This window comes from Scyliorhinus canicula, chromosome 12 (genome assembly GCF_902713615.1).
Source record: "Scyliorhinus canicula chromosome 12, sScyCan1.1, whole genome shotgun sequence".
Classification (NCBI taxonomy): domain Eukaryota; kingdom Metazoa; phylum Chordata; class Chondrichthyes; order Carcharhiniformes; family Scyliorhinidae; genus Scyliorhinus; species Scyliorhinus canicula.
The window spans coordinates 56,081,821-56,105,255 of NC_052157.1; the positions used below are offsets into that span (position 1 = coordinate 56,081,821).

The 23,435-nt window shown below is 49.8% G+C and overlaps 1 protein-coding gene across 1 annotated transcript in view; it reads left to right on the forward strand.

Annotated features, from left to right (window-relative positions):
• Positions 1-22,749, forward strand: part of LOC119974561 (sodium/potassium-transporting ATPase subunit gamma-like) — a 34,495-nt gene extending 11,746 nt beyond the window's left edge. Inside the window, exons 2-6 of the mRNA XM_038813554.1 lie at positions 11,356-11,388; positions 15,468-15,542; positions 18,452-18,482; positions 19,535-19,575; positions 22,092-22,749. Coding sequence (XP_038669482.1) covers positions 11,356-11,388; positions 15,468-15,542; positions 18,452-18,482; positions 19,535-19,575; positions 22,092-22,117 — 206 coding nt within the window. The 3' untranslated portion in view covers positions 22,118-22,749. The remainder of the gene's footprint in view (positions 1-11,355; positions 11,389-15,467; positions 15,543-18,451; positions 18,483-19,534; positions 19,576-22,091) is intronic.
• The last annotated feature ends 686 nt before the right edge of the window (positions 22,750-23,435 follow it).

The window sequence follows — 23,435 nt, forward strand, 5'->3', positions numbered from 1 at the left end:
GTGAGGCAGTGATGAGTGATGAGTGAGTGAGAGTGAGTGAGTGAGCAGTGAGTGAGTCAGTGAGTGAGTGAGCAGTCAGTGAGTGAGTCAGTCAGTGAGTGAGCCAATGAGTGAGTTAGTGAATGAGTGAGTGAATGAATGAGTGAGCAATGAGTGAGTCAGTGAATGAGTGAGTGATTGAGTGACTGAGTGACTGAGTGAGTGAGTGATTGAGTGATTGAGTGAGTAGTGAGTGAGCAGTGAGTGAGTTATTGAGTGACTGAGCAGTGAGTCAGTGGGTTAGTGAGTCAGTGAGTGAGTCAGTCAGTGAGTGAGCAGTGAGTGAGCAGTGAATGAGTGAGCAGTGAGTGAGTGAGCAGTGAGTGAGTGAGTGAGTCAGTCAGTCAGTGAGTGAGTGAGCAGTCAGTGAGTGAGTCAGTCAGTGAGTGAGCCAATGGGTGAGTGAGTGAGTGAGTGAGTGAGTGATTGAGTGAGTAGTGAGTGAGTGAGCAGTGAGTGAGTTATTGAGTGATTGAGCAGTGAGTCAGTGGTTAGTGAGTCAGTGAGTGAGTCAGTCAGTCAGTGAGTGAGCAGTGAGTGAGTGAGTGAGCAGTGAATGAGTGAGCAGTCAGTGAGTGAGCAGTGAGTGAGTGAGCAGTCAGTCAGTGAGCAGTGAGTGAGTGAGCAGTGAGTGAGTGAGCAGCGAGTGAGTCAGTGGGTGAGCAATTCAGTGAGTGAGTCAGTCAGTCAGTGAGTGACCAGTCAGTGAGTGAGTCAGTCAGTGAGTGAGCAGTCAGTGAGTGAGTCAGTCAGTGAGTGAGTCAATGAGTGAGCAGTGAGTGATTGAGCAGTCAGTGAGTGAGTGAATGAATGAGTGAGTGAGTGAATGAGTGAGTGATTGAATGAGTCAGTGAGTGAGTGATTGAGTGAGTGAGTGATTGAATCAGTGTGAGTTAGTGAGTGATCAGTGAGTGAGTGAGCAGTGAGTGAGTGAGTGTGTCAGTGATCAGTTAGTGAGTGAGCAGTGAGTGAGTGAGTGAATGAGTGAATGAGTGATTGAGTGAGTGAGGGATTGAGTGAGTGAGTGAGTCAGTGAGTGGGTGAGTGATTGAGTGAGTGAGTCAGTAAGTGAGTGAATGAGTGAGTGATCAGTGAGCAGTGAGTGATTGAGTGAGTGAACGAGTGAGAGTCAGTGAGTGAGTGAGTGAATGGGTGAGTGAGTGAATCAGTGAGTGAGTGAACAGTGAGTGAGTGAGTGAGTCAGTGAATGAGTGAGTGATTGAGTGACTGAGTGAGTCAGTGAGTGAGTGATTGAGTGAATGAATGAGTGAGTAAGTGAGCAATGAGTGAGTCAGTGAATGAGTGAGTGATTGGTTGAGTCAGCGAGTGAGTGAGTCAGTAAGTGAGAGTGGGTGAGTGAGTGAGTGATTGAGTGAGTGAACAGTGACTGAGTGAGTGAATCAGTGAGTGAGTGAACAGTGAGTGAGTGAGTCAGTGAATGAGTGAGTGATTGAGTGACTGAGTGAGTGCGTGAGTCAGTGAGTGAGTTAGTGAATGAGCGAGTGAATGAATGAGTGATCAATGAGTGAGTGATTGAGTGAGTGAGTGAGTGAGTGAGTGATTGAGTGATTGAGTGAGTCAGTGAGTGAGTGATTGAGCGAGTAGTGAGTGAGTGAGCAGTGAGTGAAGTATTGAGTGATTGAGCAGTGAGTCAGTGGGTTAGTGAGTCAGTGAGTGAGTCAGTCAGTGAGTGAGCAGTGAGTGAGTGAGTGATTGAGTGATTGAGTGAGTCAGTGAGTGAGTGATTGAGTGAGTAGTGAGTGAGTGAGCAGAGTGATTTATTGAGTGATTGAGCAGTGAGTCAGTGGGTTAGTGAGTCAGTGAGTGAGTCAGTCAGTGAGTGAGCAGTGAGTGAGTGAGCAGTGAATGAGTGAGCAGTGAGTGAGTGAGCAGTGAGTGAGTGAGCAGCCAGTGAGCGAGTCAGTCAGTGAGTGAGTGAGCAGTGAGTGAGTCAGTGAGTGAGTGAGCGGTGAGTGAGTGAGTCAGTGAGTGAGTGAGCAGTCAGCGAGCGAGTCAGTTAGTGAGTGAGTGAGCAGTGAGTCAGTTAGTGAATGAGCGAGTGAATGAATTAGTGATCAATGCGTGAGTCAGTGAATGAGTGAGTGATTGAGTGAGTGAGTGAGTCAGTGAGTGAGTGATTGAGTGAGTGAGTCAGTGAGTGAGTGATTGAGTGAGTAGTGAGTGAGTGAGCAGAGTGAGTTATTGAGTGATTGAGCAGTGAGTCAGTGGGTTAGTGAGTCAGTGAGTGAGTCAGTCAGTGAGTGAGCAGTGAGTGAGTGAGCAGTGAATGAGTGAGCAGTGAGTGAGTGAGCAGTGAGTGAGTGAGCAGTGAATGAGTGAGCAGTGAATGAGTGAGCAGTGAGTGAGTGAGCAGCCAGTGAGCGAGTCAGCCAGTGAGTGAGTGAGCAGTGAGTGAGTCAGTGAGTGAGTGAGCAGTGAGTGAGTGAGTCAATGAGTGAGTGAGCAGTGAGTGAGTGCTGAGTGAGTGATTGAGCAGTCAGTGAGTGAGTGAATGAGTGAGTGATTGAGTCAGTGAGTGAGTGATTGAGTGAGTGAGTGATTGAGTCAGTGAGTGAATAAGTGATTGAGTGAGTCAGTGAGTGAGTGATTGAGTGAGTGAGTGATTGAATCAGTGAGTGAGTGCGCAGTGAGTGAGTGAGTGAGTGAATGAGTGATTGAGTGAGTCGGTCAGTGAGTGAGTGAGTGAGTGATCAGTGAGTTAGTGAGCAGTGAGTGATTGAGTGAGTGAACAAGTGAGAGCCAGTGAGTGAATGGGTGAGTGAGAGAATGAATGAGTGAGTGAACAGTGAGTGAGTGAGGAGTCAGTGAATGAGTGAGTGATTGAGTGACTGATTGAGTGAGTGAGTGATTGAGTGTGTGTGTGAGTGAGTCAGTGTGTGAGTGATTGAGTGAGCAGTGAGTGACTGAGTGAGTAATTGAGCAGTGAGTTAGTGAGTCAGTGAGTGAGTGAATGAGTGAGTGAGGGAGTGAGTGAACAGTGAGTGAATGAGCAGTGAGTGAACAGTGAGTGAGCAGTGAGTGAGTGAGTCAGCAGTGAGTGAGTGAGCAGTGAGTGAGCAGAGTGAGTGAGTCAGTGGGTGAGTGAGCAGTGAATGAGTGAGTCAGTGAGTGAGTGAGTCAGTGAGTGAGTGAGTGTGAGTCAGTGATTGAGTGAGTCAATGAGTGAGTGAACAGTGAGTGAGTGAACAGTGAGTGATTGAGCAGTCAGTGAGTGAGTGAATGTGTGAGTGAGTGAGTGATTGAGTCAGTGAGTGAGTGAGTGACCAGTGAGTAAGTGATGGAGTCAGTGAGTGATTGAGTCAGTGAGTGATTGTTGGAGTGAGTGAGCAGTGTGTGATTGAGTGAGTGAGTGATTGAGTGAATGAGTGATTGAGACAGTAGTGAGTAAGTGATTGAGTGAGTCAGTGAGTGAGTGAGTGATTGATTTGGTGAGTGAGTGATCAGTGAGTGAGTGAGTGTATCAGTGATCAGTGAGTGAGTGAGCAGTGAGTGAGTGAATGAGTGATTGAGTGAGTCAGTGAGTGGGTGTGTGATTGAGTGAGTGAGTCAGTGAGTGAGTGAGTGAGTGAGCAGTGAGTGAGAGTGGGTGAGTGAATGAGTGAGTGATTGAGTGACTGAGTGAGTCAGTGAGTGAGTGAGTGAATCAGTGAGTGAGTGAACAGAGCGAGTGAGTCAGTGAATGAGTGAGTGAGTGAGCAGTGAGTGAGAGTGGGTGAGTGAATGAGTGAGTGATTGAGTGACTGAGTGAGTCAGTGAGTGAGTGAGTGAATCAGTGAGTGAGTGAACAGAGCGAGTGAGTCAGTGAATGAGTGAGTGATTGAGTGACTGAGTGAGTGATTGAGTGACTGAGTGAGTGATTGAGTGACTGAGTGAGTCAGTGAGTGAGTGAGTCAGTGAGTGAGTGATTGAGTGAGCAGTGAGTGACTGAGTGAGTAATTGAGCAGTGTGTTAGTGAGTCAGTGAGTGAGTGATTGAGTGAGGGAGTGAGTGAACAGTGAGTGAATGAGCAGTGAGTGAGTGAATGAACAGTGAGTGAGTGAGCAGTGAGTGAGTGAGTGAACAGTGGGTGAGTGAGCAGAGTGAGTGAGTCAGTGAGTGAGTGAGCAGTGAGTGAGTGAGTCAGTGAGTGAGTGAGTCAGTGAGTGAGTTAGTCAGTGAGTGAGTGAGTGAGTGAGTCAGTGATTGAGTGAGTCAATGAGTGAGTGAACAGTGAGTGAGTGAGCAGTGAGTGATTGAGCAGTCAGTCAGTGAGTGAATGTGTGAGTGAGTGAGTGATTGAGTCTGTGAGTGAGTGAGTGATCAGTGAGTGAGTGATGGAGTCAGTGAGTGATTGAGTCAGTGAGTGTTGTTAGAATGAGTGAGCAGTGAGTGATTGAGTGAGTGAGTGATTGAGTGAGCGAGTGATTGAGCCAGTGAGTGAGTGAGTGAATGTTGGAGCGAGGTGAGTGATTGGTGGAGTGAGTTTGTGAGTGTGTTTCTGAATGGTTTCACGGGCATTCTGAGCCTGCTGAACTCAGTCCAACATTTTCCCCGGTCAGTGGTGTGAGCTCGTGAAGTGCAGGGTATAATCCCCAAGGACTATACCAGCAAATCTACTCAAACTGCCTTTATCAATCATCCTCTGACTCTCTGCCAGTGATGAGTAATCAGCCCTGGACCTGAATCAGTAACAGGGTGAAGGGCTGATTCAGCAGAATATCACTGAATTCCTGCCAGTCAGTCACCTGACAATGTGAGGGTGGAGTATCGAAGGCTGGCGGGAGTATTGCAGTACTCAGTTACGACACACTGCGCTAGCCATTCAGTCCTAACCTGCAGCACATCAAATTCACACTGCACCAAAGCAGGTTCCAAACAAGATGATGAGTGAATTCACCCGACAAAGCATCATAAAAAACACCATTGACAAGAAAGCTATCTCCCCCCGCGCCCTCCTCACCAATCTGATATTTATTTTATCTTACAATTTCAAATTCCAGAGGTTTGCAAGGGAACAGAATATCTAACCCTGTGCTGTACCTGCCTGGGAGTGATGAGGACAGTGCCGAGGGAGCTTTACTCTGTATCTAACCCTGTGCTGTACCTGTCCTGGGAGTGTTTGATGGGGACAGCGTAGAGGAAGCTTTACTCTGTATCTAACCCCGTGCTGTACCTGTCCTGGGAGTGATGAGGACAGTGCCGAGGGAGCTTTACTCTGTATCTAACCCCGTGCTGTACCTGTCCTGGGAGTGATGAGGACAGTGCCGAGGGAGCTTTACTCTGTATCTAACCCTGTGCTGTACCTGTCCTGGGAGTGTTTGATGGGGACAGGGAAGAGGGAGCATTACTCTGTATCTAACCCCGTGCTGTACCTGTCCTGGGAGTGTTTGATGGCGACACTGTTGAGGGAGCTTTACTCTGTATCTAACCCTGTGCTGTACCTGTCCTGGGAGTGTTTGATGGGGGAAGTGTAGAGGGAGCTTTACTCTGTATCTAACCCTGTGCTGTACCTGTCCTGGGAGTATTTGATGGGGACAGTGTGGAGGGAGCTTTACTCTGTATCTAACCCTGTGCTGTACCTGTCCTGGGTGTGTTTGATGGAGACAGTGCAGAGGGAGCTTTACTCTGTATCTAACTCCATGCTGTACCTGTCCTGGGAGTGTTTGATGGAGACAGTGCAGAGGGAGCTTTACTCTGTATCTAACTCCGTGCTGTACCTGTCCTGGGAGTGTTTGATGGGGACAGTGTAGAGGGAGCTTTACTCTGTATCTAACCCTGTGCTGTACCTGTCCTGGGAGTGTTTGATGGGGACAGTGTAGAGGGAGCTTTACTCTGTATCTAACCCCGTGCTGAACCTGTCCTGGGAGTGTTTGATGGGGACAGCGTAGAGGGAGCTTTACTCTGTAACTAACCCTGTGCTGTACATGTCCTGGGAGTGTTTGATGGCGACACTGTTTTTTTTAACATAGAATTTACAGTGCAGAAGGAGGCCATTTGGCCCATCGAGTCTGCACCAGCTCTTGGAAAGAGCATCCTACCTAAGGTCAACATCTCCACCCTATCCCCATAACCCAGTAACCCCACCCAACACTAAGGGCAATTTTGGACACTAAGGGCAATTTATCATGGCCAATCCACCCAACCTGCACATCTTTGGACTGTGGGAGGAAACCGGAGCACCCGGAGGAAACCCACGCACACACGGGGAGGATGTGCAGACTCCGCACAGACAGTGACCCAAGCCGGAATCGAACCTGGGACTCTGGAGCTGTGAAGCGATTGTGCTATCCACAATGCTACTGTGCTGTTGAGGGAGCTTTACTCTGTAACTAACTCCGTGCTGTACCTGTCCTGGGAGTGTTTGATGGAGACAGTTTAGAGGAAGCTTTACTCTGTATCTAACCCCATGCTGTACCTGTCCTCGGAGTGTTTAATGGGGACAGTGCAGAGGGAGCTTTACTCTGTATCTAACCCTGTACTGTACCTGTCCTGGGTGTGTTTGATGGTGACAGTGTAGAGGGAGCTTTACTCTGTATCTAACCCTGTGCTGTACCTGTCCTGGATGTGTTTGATGGTGACAGTGTAGAGGGTGCTTTACTCTGTTTCTAACCCTGTGCTGTACATGTCCGGGGAGCGTTTGATGAGGACAGTGTAAAGAAAGCTTTACTCTGAATAAATGAGTGAGTGAGTGAATAAGTGCAAGAGTGAGTGAGTGAATTAGTGCGAGAGAGAGCGCGCACAAGAGAGAGTGTGCATGAGAGAGAATGCATACGGGAGAGAGCGCACGAGAGAGAGCTCACGAAAGAGAGGGAGTGTGCTAGAGAGAGTGTGTGTGAGAGAGAGTCAGCCTGTTGGAGAGAGAGTGTATGTGAGAGAGTGTGTGTGACAGAAAGTGTGTGACAGAGTGAGTGTGTGTGTGAGAGAACAGCGTGTGCGTGAGAGTGCGCGTGAGTGTGAGAGAGTGAAAGCGTGTGTGTGTGTGTGAGAGAGTGAAAGCGTGTGTGTGTGTGAGAGAGTGAAAGCGTGTGTGTGTGTGAGAGAGTGAAAGCGTGTGTGTGTGTGAGAGAGTGAAAGCGTGTGTGTGTGTGAGAGAGTGAAAGCGTGTGTGTGTGTGAGAGAGTGAAAGTGTGTGTGTGTGTGAGAGAGTGAAAGCGTGTGTGTGTGTGAGAGAGTGAAAGCGTGTGTGTGTGTGAGAGAGTGAAAGCGTGTGTGTGTGTGAGAGAGTGAAAGCGTGTGTGTGAGAGAGAGTGAAAGCGTGTGTGTGTGTGAGAGAGTGAAAGCGTGTGTGTGTGTGAGAGAGTGAAAGCGCGTGTGTGTGTGAGAGAGTGAAAGCGTGTGTGTGTGTGAGAGAGTGAAAGCGTGTGTGTGTGTGAGAGAGTGAAAGCGTGTGTGTGTGTGAGAGAGTGAAAGCGTGTGTGTGTGAGAGAGTGAAAGCTTGTGTGTGTGTGAGAGAGTGAAAGCGTGTGTGTGAGAGAGTGAAAGTGTGTGTGTGTGTGAGAGTGAAAGCGTGTGTGTGTGTGAGAGCGTGAAAGCGTGTGTGTGTGAGAGAGTGAAAGCGTGTGTGTGTGTGAGAGAGTGAAAGCGTGTGTGTGTGTGAGAGAGTGAAAGCGTGTGTGTGTGAGAGAGTGAAAGCGTGTGTGTGTGTGAGAGTGAAAGCGTGTGTGTGTGTGTGAGAGAGTGAAAGCGTGTGTGTGTGAGAGTGTGAAAGCGTGTGTGTGTGTGTGAGAGAGTGAAAGCGTGTGTGTGTGAGAGTGTGAAAGCGTGTGTGTGTGTGTGAGAGAGTGAAAGCGTGTGTGTGTGAGAGAGTGAAAGCGTGTGTGTGTGTGAGAGAGTGAAAGCGTGTGTGTGTGTGAGAGAGTGAAAGCGTGTGTGTGTGTGAGAGTGAAAGCGTGTGTGTGTGTGAGAGAGTGAAAGCGTGTGTGTGTGTGAGAGAGTGAAAGCGTGTGTGTGTGTGTGAGAGAGTGAAAGCGTGTGTGTGTGTGTGAGAGAGTGAAAGCGTGTGTGTGTGTGAGAGAGTGAAAGCGTGTGTGTGTGAGAGAGTGAAAGCGTGTGTGTGTGTGTGAGAGAGTGAAAGCGTGTGTGTGTGAGTGTGAAAGTGTGTGTGTGTGTGTGAGAGAGTGAAAGCCTGTGTGTGCGTGAGAGAGTGAAAGCGTGTGTGTGTGTGAGAGTGAAAGTGTGTGTGTGAGAGAGTGAAAGCGTGTGTGTGTGTGTGAGAGAGTGAAAGCGTGTGTGTGTGAGAGAGTGAAAGCGTGTGTGTGTGTGAGAGAGTGAAAGCGTGTGTGTGTGTGAGAGAGTGAAAGCGTGTGTGTGTGTGAGTGTGAAAGCGTGTGTGTGTGTGTGAGAGAGTGAAAGCGTGTGTGTGTGTGAGAGAGTGAAAGCGTGAGTGTGTGTGAGAGAGTGAAAGCGTGTGTGTGTGTGAGAGAGTGAAAGCGTGTGTGTGTGAGTGTGAAAGCGTGTGTGTGTGTGTGTGAGAGAGTGAAAGCGTGTGTGTGTGTGAGAGAGTGAAAGCGTGTGTGTGTGTGAGAGAGTGAAAGCATGTGTGTGTGAGAGAGTGAAAGCGTGTGTGTGTGTGTGAGAGAGAGTGTGCATGAGAGCGTGTGCATGAGAGAATGTGCATGAGAGAATGTGTGAAAGAGTATGTGACAGAGAGTGTGGGCGGGATTCTCCCGTACCTGGCGGGGTGGGGGGTCCCGGTGGGACGGAGTGGCGTGAACCACCCCGGCGTCGGCCCGCCCCAAAGGTGTGGAATCCTCTGTACCTTCAGGGGCTAGGCCGGCGCCGGAGTGGTTTGCGCCCCGCCGGCTGGCGTGGAAGACCTATGGCACCACGCCAGCCGGGGCCGAAAGGACTCCGCCGGTCGGTGAAAGTCCGCGCATGCGCGGGAGCATCAGCGGCTGCTGACGTCATCCCCGCGCATGTGCGGGGGTTTGGGGGGGGGGGGGTTCACCTACGTGTTGGCCATCACGGAGGCTGACACGGTCGACACTTAGGAAATGAGTGCCCCTACGGCACAGGCCCGCCCGCGGATCGGTGGGTCCCGATCACGGGCCAGGCCACCGTACGGGCACCCCCCGGGGCCAGATCGTCCCGCACCCCCCCAGGACCCCGGAGCCCGCACGTGCCGCCAGGTCCCGCCGGTAAGGGACTTAGTCTGATCCACGCCGGCGGAACCGGCAAAAAACCAGCGGGACTTCAGGCCCATCACGGGCCGGAGAATTCGGGCAGCCCCGCGGCCCATTGAATGTGGCCGGTTCCCGCCATTCTCCAAGGCGGGCGGCGCGATTCACGCCTCGCCGACCTTTGGAGGGCCAGAGAATTCGGCGGCCGGCGGGGGCTGGATTCACGCCGACCCCCGGCGATTCTCCGCCCCGGCGGGGGGGTTGGAGAACCCCGCCCTGTGTGTGTGACGGTGAGAGTGTGTGTGACAGTGAGAGTGTGTGTGTGTGAGAGTGTATGTGTGAAAGAGAGAGAGAGTGTGTGTGTGTGTCAGAGAGAGTGTGTGTCAGAGTGTGTGTGTCAACGAGTGTGTGTGTCAGAGTGTGTGTGTGAGAGTGTGTGTGAGAGAGAGGTTGTGTGTGTGAGAGAGTGCGTGTGTGTGAGAGAGAGTTTGTGTGTGTGAGAGAGTGTGTGTGTGTGTGAGAGAGAGTTTGTGTGTGTGAGAGAAAGTTTGTGTGTGTGTCAGAGTGTGTGTGTGTGTCAGAGTGTGTGTGTGTGTGTGAGAGAGTGTGTGTGTGTGAGAGAGAGTTTGTGTGTGTGAGAGAGTGTGTGTGTGTGTGAGAGAGAGTTGGTGTGTGTGAGAGAAAGTTTGTGTGTGTGTGTCAGAGTGTGTGTGTGTGTGTCAGAGTGTGTGTCAGAGTGTGTGTGTGTGTGTGTGTGAGAGAGTGTGTGTCAATGAGTGTGTGTGTCAGAGTGTGTGTGTGAGAGTGTGTGAGAGAGAGGGTGTGTGTGTGAGAGAGTGTGTGTGTGTGAGAGTTTGTGTGTGTGTGTCAGAGTGTGTGTGTGTGTGTCAGAGTGTGTGTGTGTGTCAGAGTGTGTGTCAGTGTGTGTGTGTGTGTGTCAGAGTGTGTGTGTCAACGAGTGTGTGTGTCAAAGAGTGTGTGTGAGAGTGTGTGAGAGAGAGGGTGTGTGTGTGAGAGAGAGTTTGTGTGTGTGAGAGAGTGTGTGTGTGTGAGAGAGAGTTTGTGTGTGTGTGTCAGAGTGTGTATGTGTGTGTGTGAGAGAGTGTGTGTGTGAGTGGTGGTGTGTGAGAGTGTGTGTGAGAGAGAGTTTGTGTGTGTGAGAGAGTGTGTGTGTGTGTCAGAGAGTGTGTGTCAGAGTCTGTGTGTCAGAGTTTGTGTGAGAGTGTGTGTGTGAGAGAGTGTGTGTGTGAGAGAGTGTGTGTGTGAGAGAGTGTGTGTGTGAGAGAGAGTGTGTGTGAGAAAGTTTATGTGTGTGAGAGTGTGTGAGAGAGGGTGTGTGTGAGAGAGAGTGTGTGTGTGAGAGAGAGTGTGTGTGTGTGTGAGAGAGAGTGTGTGTGAGAGAGAGTTTGTGTGTGTGAGAGTGTGTGTGTCAGAGTCTGTGTGTCAGAGTATGTGTGAGAGAGAGTGTGTGTGTGAGAGAGAGAGTGTATTTGTGTGACAGAGTGTGTGTGTCAGAGAGTGTGTGTGTGTGAGAGAGAGAGGGTGTGTGTGTGTGTCAGAGCGTGTGTCAGAGAGTGTGTGTGAGAGAGAGGATGTGTGTGTGAGAGAGAGGGTGTGTGTGTGAGAGAGTGTGTGTGAGAGAGAGTGTGTGTGTGTGTGTGAGAGAGAGTGTGTATGTGTGTGTGAGAGAGAGAATCATAGAATCCTTAGAGTGCAGAAGGAGGCCATTCGGCCCATCAAGTCTGCACTGACCCTCTAAACGAGCACCCATGCTAGGTACATTCCATTGCCCGATCCCCGTTATCCCACTTAACCTTTTGGGCATTAAGGGCAATTTAACATGGCCAATCCATCGAACCTGCACATGTACGGACTGTTGGAGGAAACTGGATCACCTGCAGGAAACTGAGACATACAGACACGGGGAGAAACTGCAAACTCCACATGGTCAACCAAGGCAGCAATTGCATCCGGGTGCCTGGCTCTGTGAGGCAGCAGTGCTAACCGCTATGCCACCATGCTGCCGAAGATGTTCAGATGGGTAGTCACACACAGCAGGGGTCATTACAGTCTGACAATCCAGCTCACTGGAATACACTGGCTGCAATGAATATCAGAGGAGAAGCAGAATAAATCAAATCCGATTGAGAAATCTCCAGAAAATACTAATTACATATTTTATTTCTTTACTTTCCAGTGATCTCGACAAATCAGGACCAGTTTGCCTACGGTCAGTAAAGAAACATCATCATAAAATTATTGGAACAAATAAGTGACAAAATGAAGAAAGGACATCCGCTCCCAGTCCCCCCCTCCCCCCACACACACGCACACACACACACTGACCCTCACTGAGGGACAGGTTCCACACACACTGACCCTCACTGAGGTACAGGTTCCACACACACTGACTCTCACTGGGGTACGGGTTCCACACACACTGACTCTCACTGGGGTACGGGTCCCACACACACTGACTCTCACTGGGATACGGGTTCCACACACACACTGACTCTCACTGGGGTATGGGTTCCACACACACTGACTCTCACTGGGGTACGGGTTCCACACACACTGACTCTCGCTGGGGTACAGCTCCACACACACTGACTTTCACTGGGGTACAGGTTCCACACACACACTGACTCTCACTGGGGTACGGGACCCACACACACTGACTCTCACTGGGGTACGGGTTCCACACACACTGACTCTCACTGGGGTACGGGTTCCACACACACTGACTCTCACTGGGGAACAGGTCCCACACACAATGACTCTCAGTGGGGTACAGGTCTCACACACACTGACTCATTGGGGTACAGGTTCCACACACACTGACTCTCACTGGGGTATGGGTTCCACACACTCTGACTCTCATTGGGCTACAGGTCCCACACACACTGACTCTCACTGGGGTACGGGTTCCACACACACTGACTCTCACTGGGGTACGGGTTCCACACACACTGACTCTCGCTGGGGTACAGCTCCACACACACTGACTTTCACTGGGGTACAGGTTCCACACACACACTGACTCTCACTGGGGTACGGGACCCACACACACTGACTGACTCTCACTGGGGTACGGGTTCCACACACACTGACTCTCACTGGGGTACGGGTTCCACACACACTGACTCTCACTGGGGAACAGGTCCCACACACAATGACTCTCAGTGGGGTACAGGTCTCACACACACTGACTCATTGGGGTACAGGTTCCACACACACTGACTCTCACTTTGGGTACTGGTTCCACATTCAGCGGTGGGGAAATATCTGTCGAACAGTCTTGCCCTCTTACCCTCTGTACCTTGGGGAGGTTGTGCCTCCCATTTCCGAGCACCACCCAAACTCTTGCAATGTCCGAAAGTGTTTGGAAGCTAAGTCAGGCTTTTGTTTAAGGGATGTCACTGTTATCATGCTGGAATTTCATAAGCCAATTCGGGCAAAGAAAGCTTCGACTGGCAGCAAAGTGATCATAGAATTTCATAGAATTTACAGTGGAGAAGGAGGCCATTCGGCCCATCGAATCTCTTGGAAAGAGCACCCTACTCAAGTCCACACCACCCTATCCCCATAACCCAGTAACCCCACCCAACCAACACTAAGGGTAATTTTGGACATGAAGGGCACTTTAGAATGGCCAATCCACCTAACCTGCACATCTTTGGACTGTGGGAGGAAACCGGAGCACCCGGAGGAAACCCACACACACACGGGGAGGATGTGCAGACTCTGCACAGACAGTGACCCAAGCCGGAATCGAACCTGGGACCCTGGAGCTGTGAAGCAATTGTGCTAACCCCTATGCTACCGTGTTGCCCTGACCATGTTCTTTGGTGATATTTATAAATCATTCTCCCAGTTGGTCACACTCATGTTACTGATTCGGAACACCATGGCTAAAAGCTCCGGGCTCCAGAAAGCAAAAAACTCAATTTCTGGACAAGATCCCTTGCGCTGAGGAAACGCTGCTCTGTCAGAGGGTCAGTACTGAGGGAGTGCTGCACTGTCAGAGGGTCAGTACTGAGGGAGTGCTGCACTGTCAGAGGGTCAGTACTGAGGGAACGCTGCACTGTCAGAGGGTCAGTACTGAGCGAATGCTGCACTGTCAGAGGGTCAGTACTGCGGGAGCACTGCACTGCCAGAGGGTCAGTACTGAGGGAGTGCTGCACTGTCAGAGGGTCAGTACTGAGGGAGTGCTGCACTGTCAGAGGGTCAGTACTGAGGGAGTGCTGCAGTGGCAGAGGGTTAGTACTGAGGGAGCGCTGCACTGCCAGAGGGTCAGTACTGAGCGAATGCTGCACTGTCAGAGGGTCAGTACTGAGGGAGTGCTGCACTGTCAGAGGGTCAGTACTGAAGGAGTTCTGCACTGTCAGAGGGTCAACACTGAGGGAGTGTTGCACTGTTGGAGCGTTTATACTGAGGGAGCTCTGCACTGTCAGAGGGTCAGTACTGGGAGAGCGTGACACTGTCAGAGGGTCAGTACTGGGAGAGCGTGACACTGTCAGAGGGTCAGTACTGAGGGAGCGCTGCACTGTCGGAGGGTCAGTACTGAGGGAGTGCTGCAGTGTCAAAGGGTCAGAACTGAGGGAGTGCTGCACTGTCAGAGGGTCAGTACTGAGGGAGTTCTGCACTGTCAGCGGGTCAGTACTCAGGGAGTGCTGCACTGTCAGATGGTCAGTACTGAGGGAGTGCTGCACTGTCAGCGGGTCAGAACTGAGGGAGTGCTGCACTGTCAGAGAGTCAGTACTGAGGGAGTGCCGCACTGTCGGAGTGTCAGTACTGAGGGAGTGCTGCAGTGTCAGAGGGTCAATACTAAGGGAGTGCTGGACTATCAGTGGTCAGTGTTGAGGGAGTTTTGGACTCTCAGAGGGTCAGTGCTGAGAGAGTGCGGCACTGTCAGTGAGTCAGTACTGAGGGAGTGCGGCGCTGTCGAAGGGTCAGTATTGAGGGAGTACTGCACTGTCAGAGGGTCAGTACTGAGGGAGTGCTGCACTGTCAGAGGGTCAGTACTGAGGGAGTGCTGCACTGTCAGAGGGTCGGTGCTGAGGGAGTGCTGCACTGTCAGAGGGTCAGTACTGAGGGAGTGCTGCACTGTCAGAGGGTCAGTACTGAGGGAGTGCTGCACTGTCGGAGGGTCAGTACTGAGGGAGTGCTGCACTGTTAGATGGTCAGTACTGGTGGAACACTGCAGTGTTGCAGTGTCAGTATTGAGGGAGTGCTGCGCAGTTGGAGGGTTAGTACTGAGGGAGTGATGCATTGCTGGATGTTCTGTCATCCATTTGAGAGTTCGCACTGGGCCCCTTTGCTGGTAATTTTGGAGGATTACAAAGGCAACTCGTTTATTACATTCCTGTATCATCTTTTATCACACTTCGTTGTGTGTTGTGATATACTACGGAGTGTTATATGTGTTACTCAAACCTGTCCAGGTCACACCGCAATCGTAACCTCCGACTGTTGGGGGGCGCTGTGGTATCTCCGCCAGACATCTCCCTGCTTCTCACCCCTCCGAAGCTGCAACAAGCTCTCCTTCCCAATGAGGTCTTCTGAATCTCGATGAAAGAAGACTCAAACTCGTCCAGTGGTAACAAAAGGTTTATTGAGTAACTATAACAATAATTGCGTGAGTTCTTTACTTTAACATTGATACTAGTGATAAAGTTAACAAGATCTAACTACAGTAACTATTCTTGACTACACTAACCGTCTGAGCTAATCTGATACTCCTGTCCTGGTCACAGTACAAAAGAGGGAGAGACTCAATGTGGTTGCCTTTTATACCCCTGTTGGCCAGGCCCTCTAGTGATCATGTGGTGCTACTGATTACACCTTAACCCCTTATGTACAGGCACATATAGAGATCACTACAGCAGCATTTTTCAGAAGACCAGCAGTGGCTCGCTCCTGGGCCCAAAAGCTGCTCTATGTCTTTTGATGTACATGATTAAAATGGATCACATTTTCTCATCGCTCCGCTGGGTGTGGGAGATTGCTGGTCCCAGATTGGGAGCTCCTGTGGTGCAAGACTGACTGCACCTCAAATAAACATTAAGTAGCTTTCCTGTTAGTCCACTTCCTGTTACTCTTCTGAACAAACACCATCCAATAAAGACCAAATTCACTACCGGTACCTCATTGGTAGTCAGAATCTTTTGGGGACATTGCCGGAACTTGCATGTGACTTTTGAAATTCAAGTCTTCGCTTCCTTTTGTGCCAATGTGTGAAAGTTTGCCTTTGGAGGGTTCTGCAACATTCCCTGAGAATCCTCACCGTGTGTTCAATTCTTTCCGCAGATTATGACACGTTGAGGACGACTGGCCTGGTCCTGGCTATTGTCATGTTTGTTGCTGGCATTCTCATCGCTTTGAGTGAGTATACATTCACCCGACCCCAATGGCTATTTGATGTCACTGTACCTCCATGAGAACGTTCAGTGCGGTCGAAAGAAGCACAGGCCCCTCTTCTCAAAACTTGCTTGCTTCCTCCAGAATCTCACCTCTCGTCCGCCTTCCTGCTGATTCGCTGCCTCAAGTTTTCCATGATAAATTCCATACTTCCCTCGCATAAGAGGAACTATTCAGGTCACACCGCAATCGTAACCTGCGACTGTTGGGGGGCGCTGTGGCATCTCCGCCAGACATCTCCCTGCTTATCACCCCTCCGAAGCTGCAACAAGCTCTCCTTCCCAATTTGGCTCTTTCTCTTTCAAGATATCAGAATAATCCAATATCAGAATTTTATTTAAGAATATGGAATCAACAAGATAATTGTCCCTCACCCTCCATCCTCATGTGTTGCCCATCCCTAATTGCCCTTGAGAATGTGGTGGTGAGCTGCCTCTTTGAACTGCTGCAGTCCCGTGTGGTGTAGGTACACCCACAGTGCTGTTAGGGAGGGAGTTCCTGGATTTTGACACAGCGACAGTGAAGGAACGACCGATATATTTCCAAGTTGGGATGCTGCGTGACTTGGAGGGGTTCCCACGTATCTGCTCCCCTTGTCCTTCGAGATGGAAGCGGTCCTGGGTTTAAAATGTGCTGTTGATCAAGCGGGGCTGCTTTGTCCTGGAATCCGTCGAGCTTCTTGAGTATTGTTGGAGCTGCACTCATCCAGGGAAGTGGAGAGCATTCCATCACACTCCAGTCTTGTGCCTTGTAGATGGTGTGGACAGGCTTTGGGAAGTCAGGAGGTGATTTACTCGCCGCAGGATTCCCAGCTTCTGACCTGCTTGGTAGCCACAGTATTAATATGGCTAGGCCCAGTTCAGTTTCTGGTCAATCGTAAACCCCAGAATATTGCATGATTCAGCAATGGTAATGCCATTAAATGTCAAGGAACGATGGTTAGATCCTCTCTTGTTGGAGATGGTCATCGCCTGGCATTTGTGTGGTGCAATGTAACTTGCCACTTGTCAGCCCAAGCCTGGATATTGTCCAGGTCTTGCTGCATTTGACACGGACATGCATCAGTGTCAAGGAGTTGAAAGTTTTAGATCTGACCTTTTAACCCCTGTTTTGATTAAGAAGTCACTGGGAGAATGTTGAAATCATAAATTGGGTTTGCTGAAGGACACACAGGGATCAAAGGCAAACAATGCCCTGATTAAGGTGCATATGTACATATGTAACATGGACACAATGTTGGCAATCATCAGAACGATTCCAGTGTTTTGCACACACTGCTGACGAATTAAAACTCAAAGTCGCCGTAGTGTGGGAAAATGTCACCCAGCTCGGAATGAAAGCTCTAAAATCCAGATGTACAATCACATTTCCAGGATTCAGGGAGCGCTGCACTGTCAGAGGGTCAGTTCAGAGGCAGCGCTGCACTGTCAGAGGGTCAGTACTGAGGGAATGCTGCACTGTCAGAGGGTCAGTACTGAGGGAGTGCTGCACTGTCAGAGGGTCAGTACTGAGGGCAGTGCTGCACTGTCAGAGGGTCAGTACTGAGGGAGTGCTGCACTGTCAGAGGGTCAGTACTGAGGGAGTGCTGCACTGTCAGAGGGTCAGTACTGAGGGAGTGCTGCACTGTCAGAGGGTCAGTACTGAGGGAGTGCTGCACTGTCAGAGGGTCAGCACTGAGGGAGTGCTGCACTGTCAGAGGGTCAGTACTGAGGGAGTGCTGCACTGTCAGAGGGTCGGTACTGAGGGAGTGCTGCACTGTCAGAGGGTCGGTACTGAGGGAGTGCTGCATTGTCAGAGGGTCGGTACTGAGGGAGTGCTGCACTGTCAGAGGGTCAGTACTGAGGGAGTGCTGCACTGTCAGAGGGTCGGTACTGAGGGAGTGCTGCACTGTCAGAGGGTCAGTACTGAGGGAGTGCTGCACTGTCAGAGGGTCAGTACTGAGGGAGTGCTGCATTGTCAGAGGGTCAGTTCAGAGGCAGCGCTGCACTGTCAGAGGGTCAGTACTGAGGGAGTGCTGCACTGTCAGAGGGTCAGTACTGAGGGAGTGCTGCATTGTCAGAGGGTCAGTTCAGAGGCAGCGCTGCACTGTCAGAGGGTCAGTACTGAGGGAGTGCTGCACTGTCAGAGGGTCAGCACTGAGGGAGTGCTGCACTGTCAGAGGGTCAGTACTGAGGGAGTGCTGCACTGTCAGAGAGTCAGTGCTGAGGGAGTGCTGCACTGTCAGAGAGTCAGTGCTGAGGGAGTGCTGCACTGTCAGAGGGTCAGTACTGAGGGAGTGCTGCACTGTCAGAGAGTCAGTACTGAGGGAGTGCTGCACTGTCAGAGGGTCAGTACTGAGGGAGTGCTGCACTGTCAGAGAGTCAGTGCTGAGGGAGTGCTGCACTGTCAGAGAGTCAGTGCTGAGGGAGTGCTGCACTGTCAGAGGGTCAGTACTGAGGGCGTGCTGCACTGTCAGAGGGTCACTGCGATTGGAGGAGCGCAGAGTTCGTGGTTTTAGGGGCCGGAGTAGGTTACAGAGATAGGGAGGGTTTTAGAAACAGAGGGAGTGTGAGGGATTTTAGAATAGTACTAACTAAAACTGACTTGTTGTCAGTGTCCTTTTTTGTGATACGGAGCACCAGGCGGTGGAAAGAATCACCTCGAATTCAAGTGTGTGATAAAATCAGGGATCACCATGGAACTATTACATCAATGTAAATGATCTGTGTTTGTATTAGTGTAGAATTTAGTTTGTGAAAGTTAGGGAGGCGAGAAATTCTGTCCAAAGCAAACATCAACCAATTTTCAATATCCACAGTCAATATAATTTGATATGGAAGTCAGTGGATGGCACTGTGACATATACTTAACTCTTACTCTTTTTCAATTCACAGGCAAAAAGTTCAAATGTGGAAAGAGGTCAAAGTAAGAATTCATTGATAATTCATTTAGTGGTTAAAACTGAGGTGGATACAGATGTAAGCTCCCTCTACACTGTTCCCATCAACCACTCCCAGGGCAGGGACAGCATGGGGTTAGATACAGAGTAAAGCTCCGCCGACACTGTCCCCATCAAACACTCCCAGGACAGGTACATGAGGGGTTATATAGGGTAAAGTTCCCTCTACTGTTCCCATCAACCACTCCCAGGGCAGGGACAGCATGGGGCTAGATACAGAGTAAAGCTCCCTCTACACTGTCCCCATCAAACACTCCGTGGATAGGAACATGAGGGGTTAGATACAGAGTAAAGTTCCCTAGACACTGTCCCCAGCAAACATTCCCAGGACAGGTACAGCACGGGGTTAGATACAGAGTAAAGCTCCCTATACACTGTCCCCATCAAACATTCCCGGGACAGGTACAGCACGGGGTTAGATACAGAGTAAAGCTCCCTCTACACTGTCCCCATCAAACGCTCCCAGGACAGGTACAGCACGGGGTTAGATACAGAGTAAAGCTTCCTCTACACTGTCCCCATCAAACACTCCCAGGACAGGTACAGCACGGGGTTAGATACAGCGTAAAGCTTCCTCTACACTGTCCCCATCAAACACTCCCAGGAGAGGTACAGCACGGGGTTAGATACAGAGTAAAGCTCTCTCTACATTGTCCCCATCAAACAGTCCCAGGACAGGTACAGCACGGGGTTAGATACAGAGTAAAGCTCCCTCTACACTGTCCCCATCAAACGCTCCCAGTACAGGTACAGCACGGGGTTAGATACAGAGTAAAGCTTCCTCTACACTGTCCCCATCAAACACTCCCAGGACAGGTACAGCACGGGGTTAGATACAGCGTAAAGCTTCCTCTACACTGTCCCCACCAAACACTCCCAGGACAGGTACAGCATGGGGTTAGATACAGAGTAAAGCTCTCTCTACATTGTCCCCATCAAACAGTCCCAGGACAGGTACAGCACGGGGTTAGATACAGAGTAAAGCTTCCTCTAATGTGTTGAAAATCTTCTTTTTCAGTGGAAGTAAGACTGCTGAGATGTCAGCCACACCAATTCCCGGTAATTATATTTTGTTGTCCAAACCGGTGCTCCTCTTCTTCCTGTTCCCTCAATGTGCTCTGTGATCTGTAGATACACCCAATACAATGGTTTTGTTTGGCCCACTTTCTCCCTTGTATCCAGTATTGTAAACCCTGCCCTCTTACTGTATTTGAACCGGGAATCTGGGACCTTGGGTGGAGACCATAGTCTATTCTCTCGAATGCATCTCTTGATGAGCGTGTTAGCTTCTCAAAAACAACCTGTAACTGCAAACTCTAATTTACTTATTTTAATAAATTCAAAGTGCCCAATTCATTTGTTTTCCAAATAAGGTGCAATTTAGCATGGCCAATCCACCTCCTCTGCCCTTATTTGGGACCCAGGGCCGGGATAGAACCCGGGTCCTTGGTGCCGTGAGGCAGCAGTGCTAACCACTGTGCCAACGTGCTGCCCCTCTAATTTTCTAACCCTAATAACATAACGATAATACTAAAATGTTATTCTTCATAATGCAAAACGGATCCATAATCTGAAACCAAATGTTACCCCTAATCACATATTGCTGTTACTAGAACCCTAAACTTTAAAAATGTGAAACCAATCCCTAATCGTTCACAAGACTAATCCCTGGAATAAAGAGCTTGTCATATGAGGAGCAGTCGAGGACTCTGGTGTGTTCTCGTTGGGATTAGAAGGATGAGGGGGGATCTTATTGAAACTTACAGGATACTGCGAGGATGTTTCCACTCGTACGAGAAACTAGAACCAGAGGACACAATCTCAGACTGAAAGGACGATCCTTTAAAACAGAGATGAGGAGGAATCCCTTGAGCCAGAGGGTGGTGAATCTGTGGAACTCTTTGCCGCAGAAGGCTGTGGAGGCCAAATCACTGAGTGTCTTTTTGGTTCTTGATTAATAAGGGGATCAGGGGTTATGGAGAGAAGGCAGGAGAATGGGGATGAGAAAATATCAGCCATGATTGAATGGTGGAGCAGACTTGATGGGCCGAATGGCCTAATTCCGCTCCTATATCTGATGGTCTTATGGTCCTTTCACCCAAATACTAAACCTAATACTAACCCTAAATCTAACCCGAATAATTTAATGGCAATACTGGAACACTAATCTTTAAAACGCAAAATCAATCATTAATCTTCACCTAAACCATAATCTTAACCCTGACCCTAATCTTATCTCGAATACTGGAACCGTAATCTTTAAAACACAATGTCAATCCCAAACTCTAAATTGTCCTTAACCCTAACCCTACCCTGTCCTAACCCTACCATACCCCTGTCCCTGATATAACCCTAACCCTAATAACATAATCCTAGGACCTTAATGTTTAAAACACAAAAAACAATCCTTCACCCTAATACTAACACCAACCCTACCACCAACAATAATGATAGCGCTAATATTAACTCTCACACTAATACTAACTCTGAGGCCAACTGCAACCCTAGCCCTGACCCTAATCTTTAAGACATGAATTGCAACCCTAACCCTAATCTTTACAACACAAATCCTAATCCTAATCCAAAACCTAACCCCTAAACTAATGGTGAATGCAATTTAACACAAGCGCCTCATCCTCCCCCTAATACCACATCCCTAATCTTTTGGATCCGAACACTACCCCTTAACACTAACCCGAATCTTTAAACCGCCAATCCTAATTCTAATCTTAACTCAAACCTGAGCCTCAATACAATAACCCTAAACTTTAAAATTTAAACCCTATCCCTACTCCTACTATCCCAACAATTAACCCATTCACCTAATTCAAACCCCTAACCCTAACCGCAATAACTCTAATCTCATACCCCAACCTTTAAAATTCAAACCCTAATGCAAACTCCGGATACAACATGTCAATGCCCTGACACTAATATTCTAACCCTGACCCTTACTTTAAGATTCAAAAGTAAGTAAGTAAAGTCGCCATAGTTCCAGATGACCGTAGGCTGCTTTCCCCTTTGAGGGGGAGTGCTGACTGGTGGTGATTTAACCTGAGGATCACCACACCTCAGGGAAGGGCATGGCTGAGAAGGCGGGGCCTTCATGAATAACCTCAACCGGTACGGAATTGAACCCGTTGACCCTGCTCTGCATCTATCCAGCCAACTGAGCAAAGCAGGCCCCCAAAAGTAACACTATAGCTCTGAACCCATTAGTCATCAATCTAACCGCTACCCAAACCCGCGAACAGTGTCCCATGACTCAACCTGCTGATCCCAATACCCCATAACCTAAGTCCCGAATAGTAACCCTAAATTTTAACCCAAATCCTAATGCGAATCCTCAAAACGAAACTCAATCCCTTCACCCAACTCTTCAACTCCAAGCCCTTACCACTCACCCTAATCCTGACCAACCCTTGACTCCCAATCCCGTTAACTCAACCCCTGGACCCTAACGGTTTGCCAACCCCCTTTCCCATCCCCTAATGCTCCCACAGTCGCCCCAGAAACGTTCTCAACTGAAATGGAAATCGGAAGACGTCAATAATTGCTGTCCTTTCTCCCCACAGCTCCCTCTGAAAACATCTACGCCTGAGATGCCCACCAGGACGTGACAGCACGTCACATGTGCCGGAGATCGGAGGGAGGAGTGAGCGGGACAGGGGGGGAGAGGGGGGAGTACTGAATGGAGCAATGCTGCGTGTTACTGTGAATACGTTCCCTCCCCTCCCCCCACGCCCTACTTCCTTCACAGGGAGCTCTCTCCTGACATCAACAGGGCCAACACAACCTCACACTCTCCGAGGCTGCCACCCGGGATTCTCCCTCCCTCTCACCAGATTCCCCTCCGAGATCAACAACTGCCAAAGGTGGAGTTGCATCTCTCCTCATGAACTACGATATCTGACTGCATGCAACGGGGAAGAATGCTCCCCCCATCCCCGCCCCTTTTTGATGACTGGATGGCTCTGGCTACGATATTCCAAGGATCGACAGGAGCCGTGGTTTACCGGGGACCCCCCCCCCCCCCCCCCCCCCCCCCCCGACTTGGCTTTTCAATCTCTTTGCTGCTGGTGAGATTTTTAATTTAGCTCTGAGCACCTCCCGGTACCGTGTCCAACCTTTGTGCTCCTATCGCGCCCCAGATTGCAACTCGCCCTCTCACTTTCAGTAACCCCCGGGGCAACTGAACCTTCTGTGGTGGACAGTTTCTACAATAAAGTCCAATAAAACCCAGAATCCTTTTGTGTCGTCTTTGTCTGTACTCTCCAGCGAGCATTGTTTTGGCAACTCAGCAGGGGGATGGGAACCTAAATTGTAGTCCCAGTGTACAGGATGTTGAGAGTAGTGAGGTCAGGGATAGGGTTATAAGTTCGAAAGAGGGCACCGGCAAGCAGGACGCTGGTTTGAAGTGTGTCTACTTCAACGCCAGGAGCATCCGGAATAAGGTGGGTGAGCTTGCCGCATGGGTTGGTACCTGGGATCTCGATGTTGTGGCGATTTCGGAGACATGGGTAGAGCAGGGACAGGAATGGTTGTTGCAGGTTCCAGGATTTAGATGTTTCTGTAAGAACAGAGAAGATGGTAAAAGAGGGGGGGGTGTGGCATTGTTAATCAAGGAAAGTATTACGGCGGTAGAAAGGACGCTTGAGGACTCGTCTACTGAGGCAGTATGGGCCGAGGTTAGGAACAGTAGAGGAGAGGTCACCCTGTTGGGAGTTGTCTATAGACCTCTGAATAGTTCCAGAGATGTAGAGGAAAGGATTGCAAAGATGATTCTTGACAGGAGCGAGAGTAACAGGGTAGTTGTTATGGGGGACTTTAACTTTCCAAATATTGACTGGAAATACTATAGTTCGAGTACTATAGATGGGTCAGTTTTTGTGCAGTGTGTGCAGGAGGGTTTTCTGACA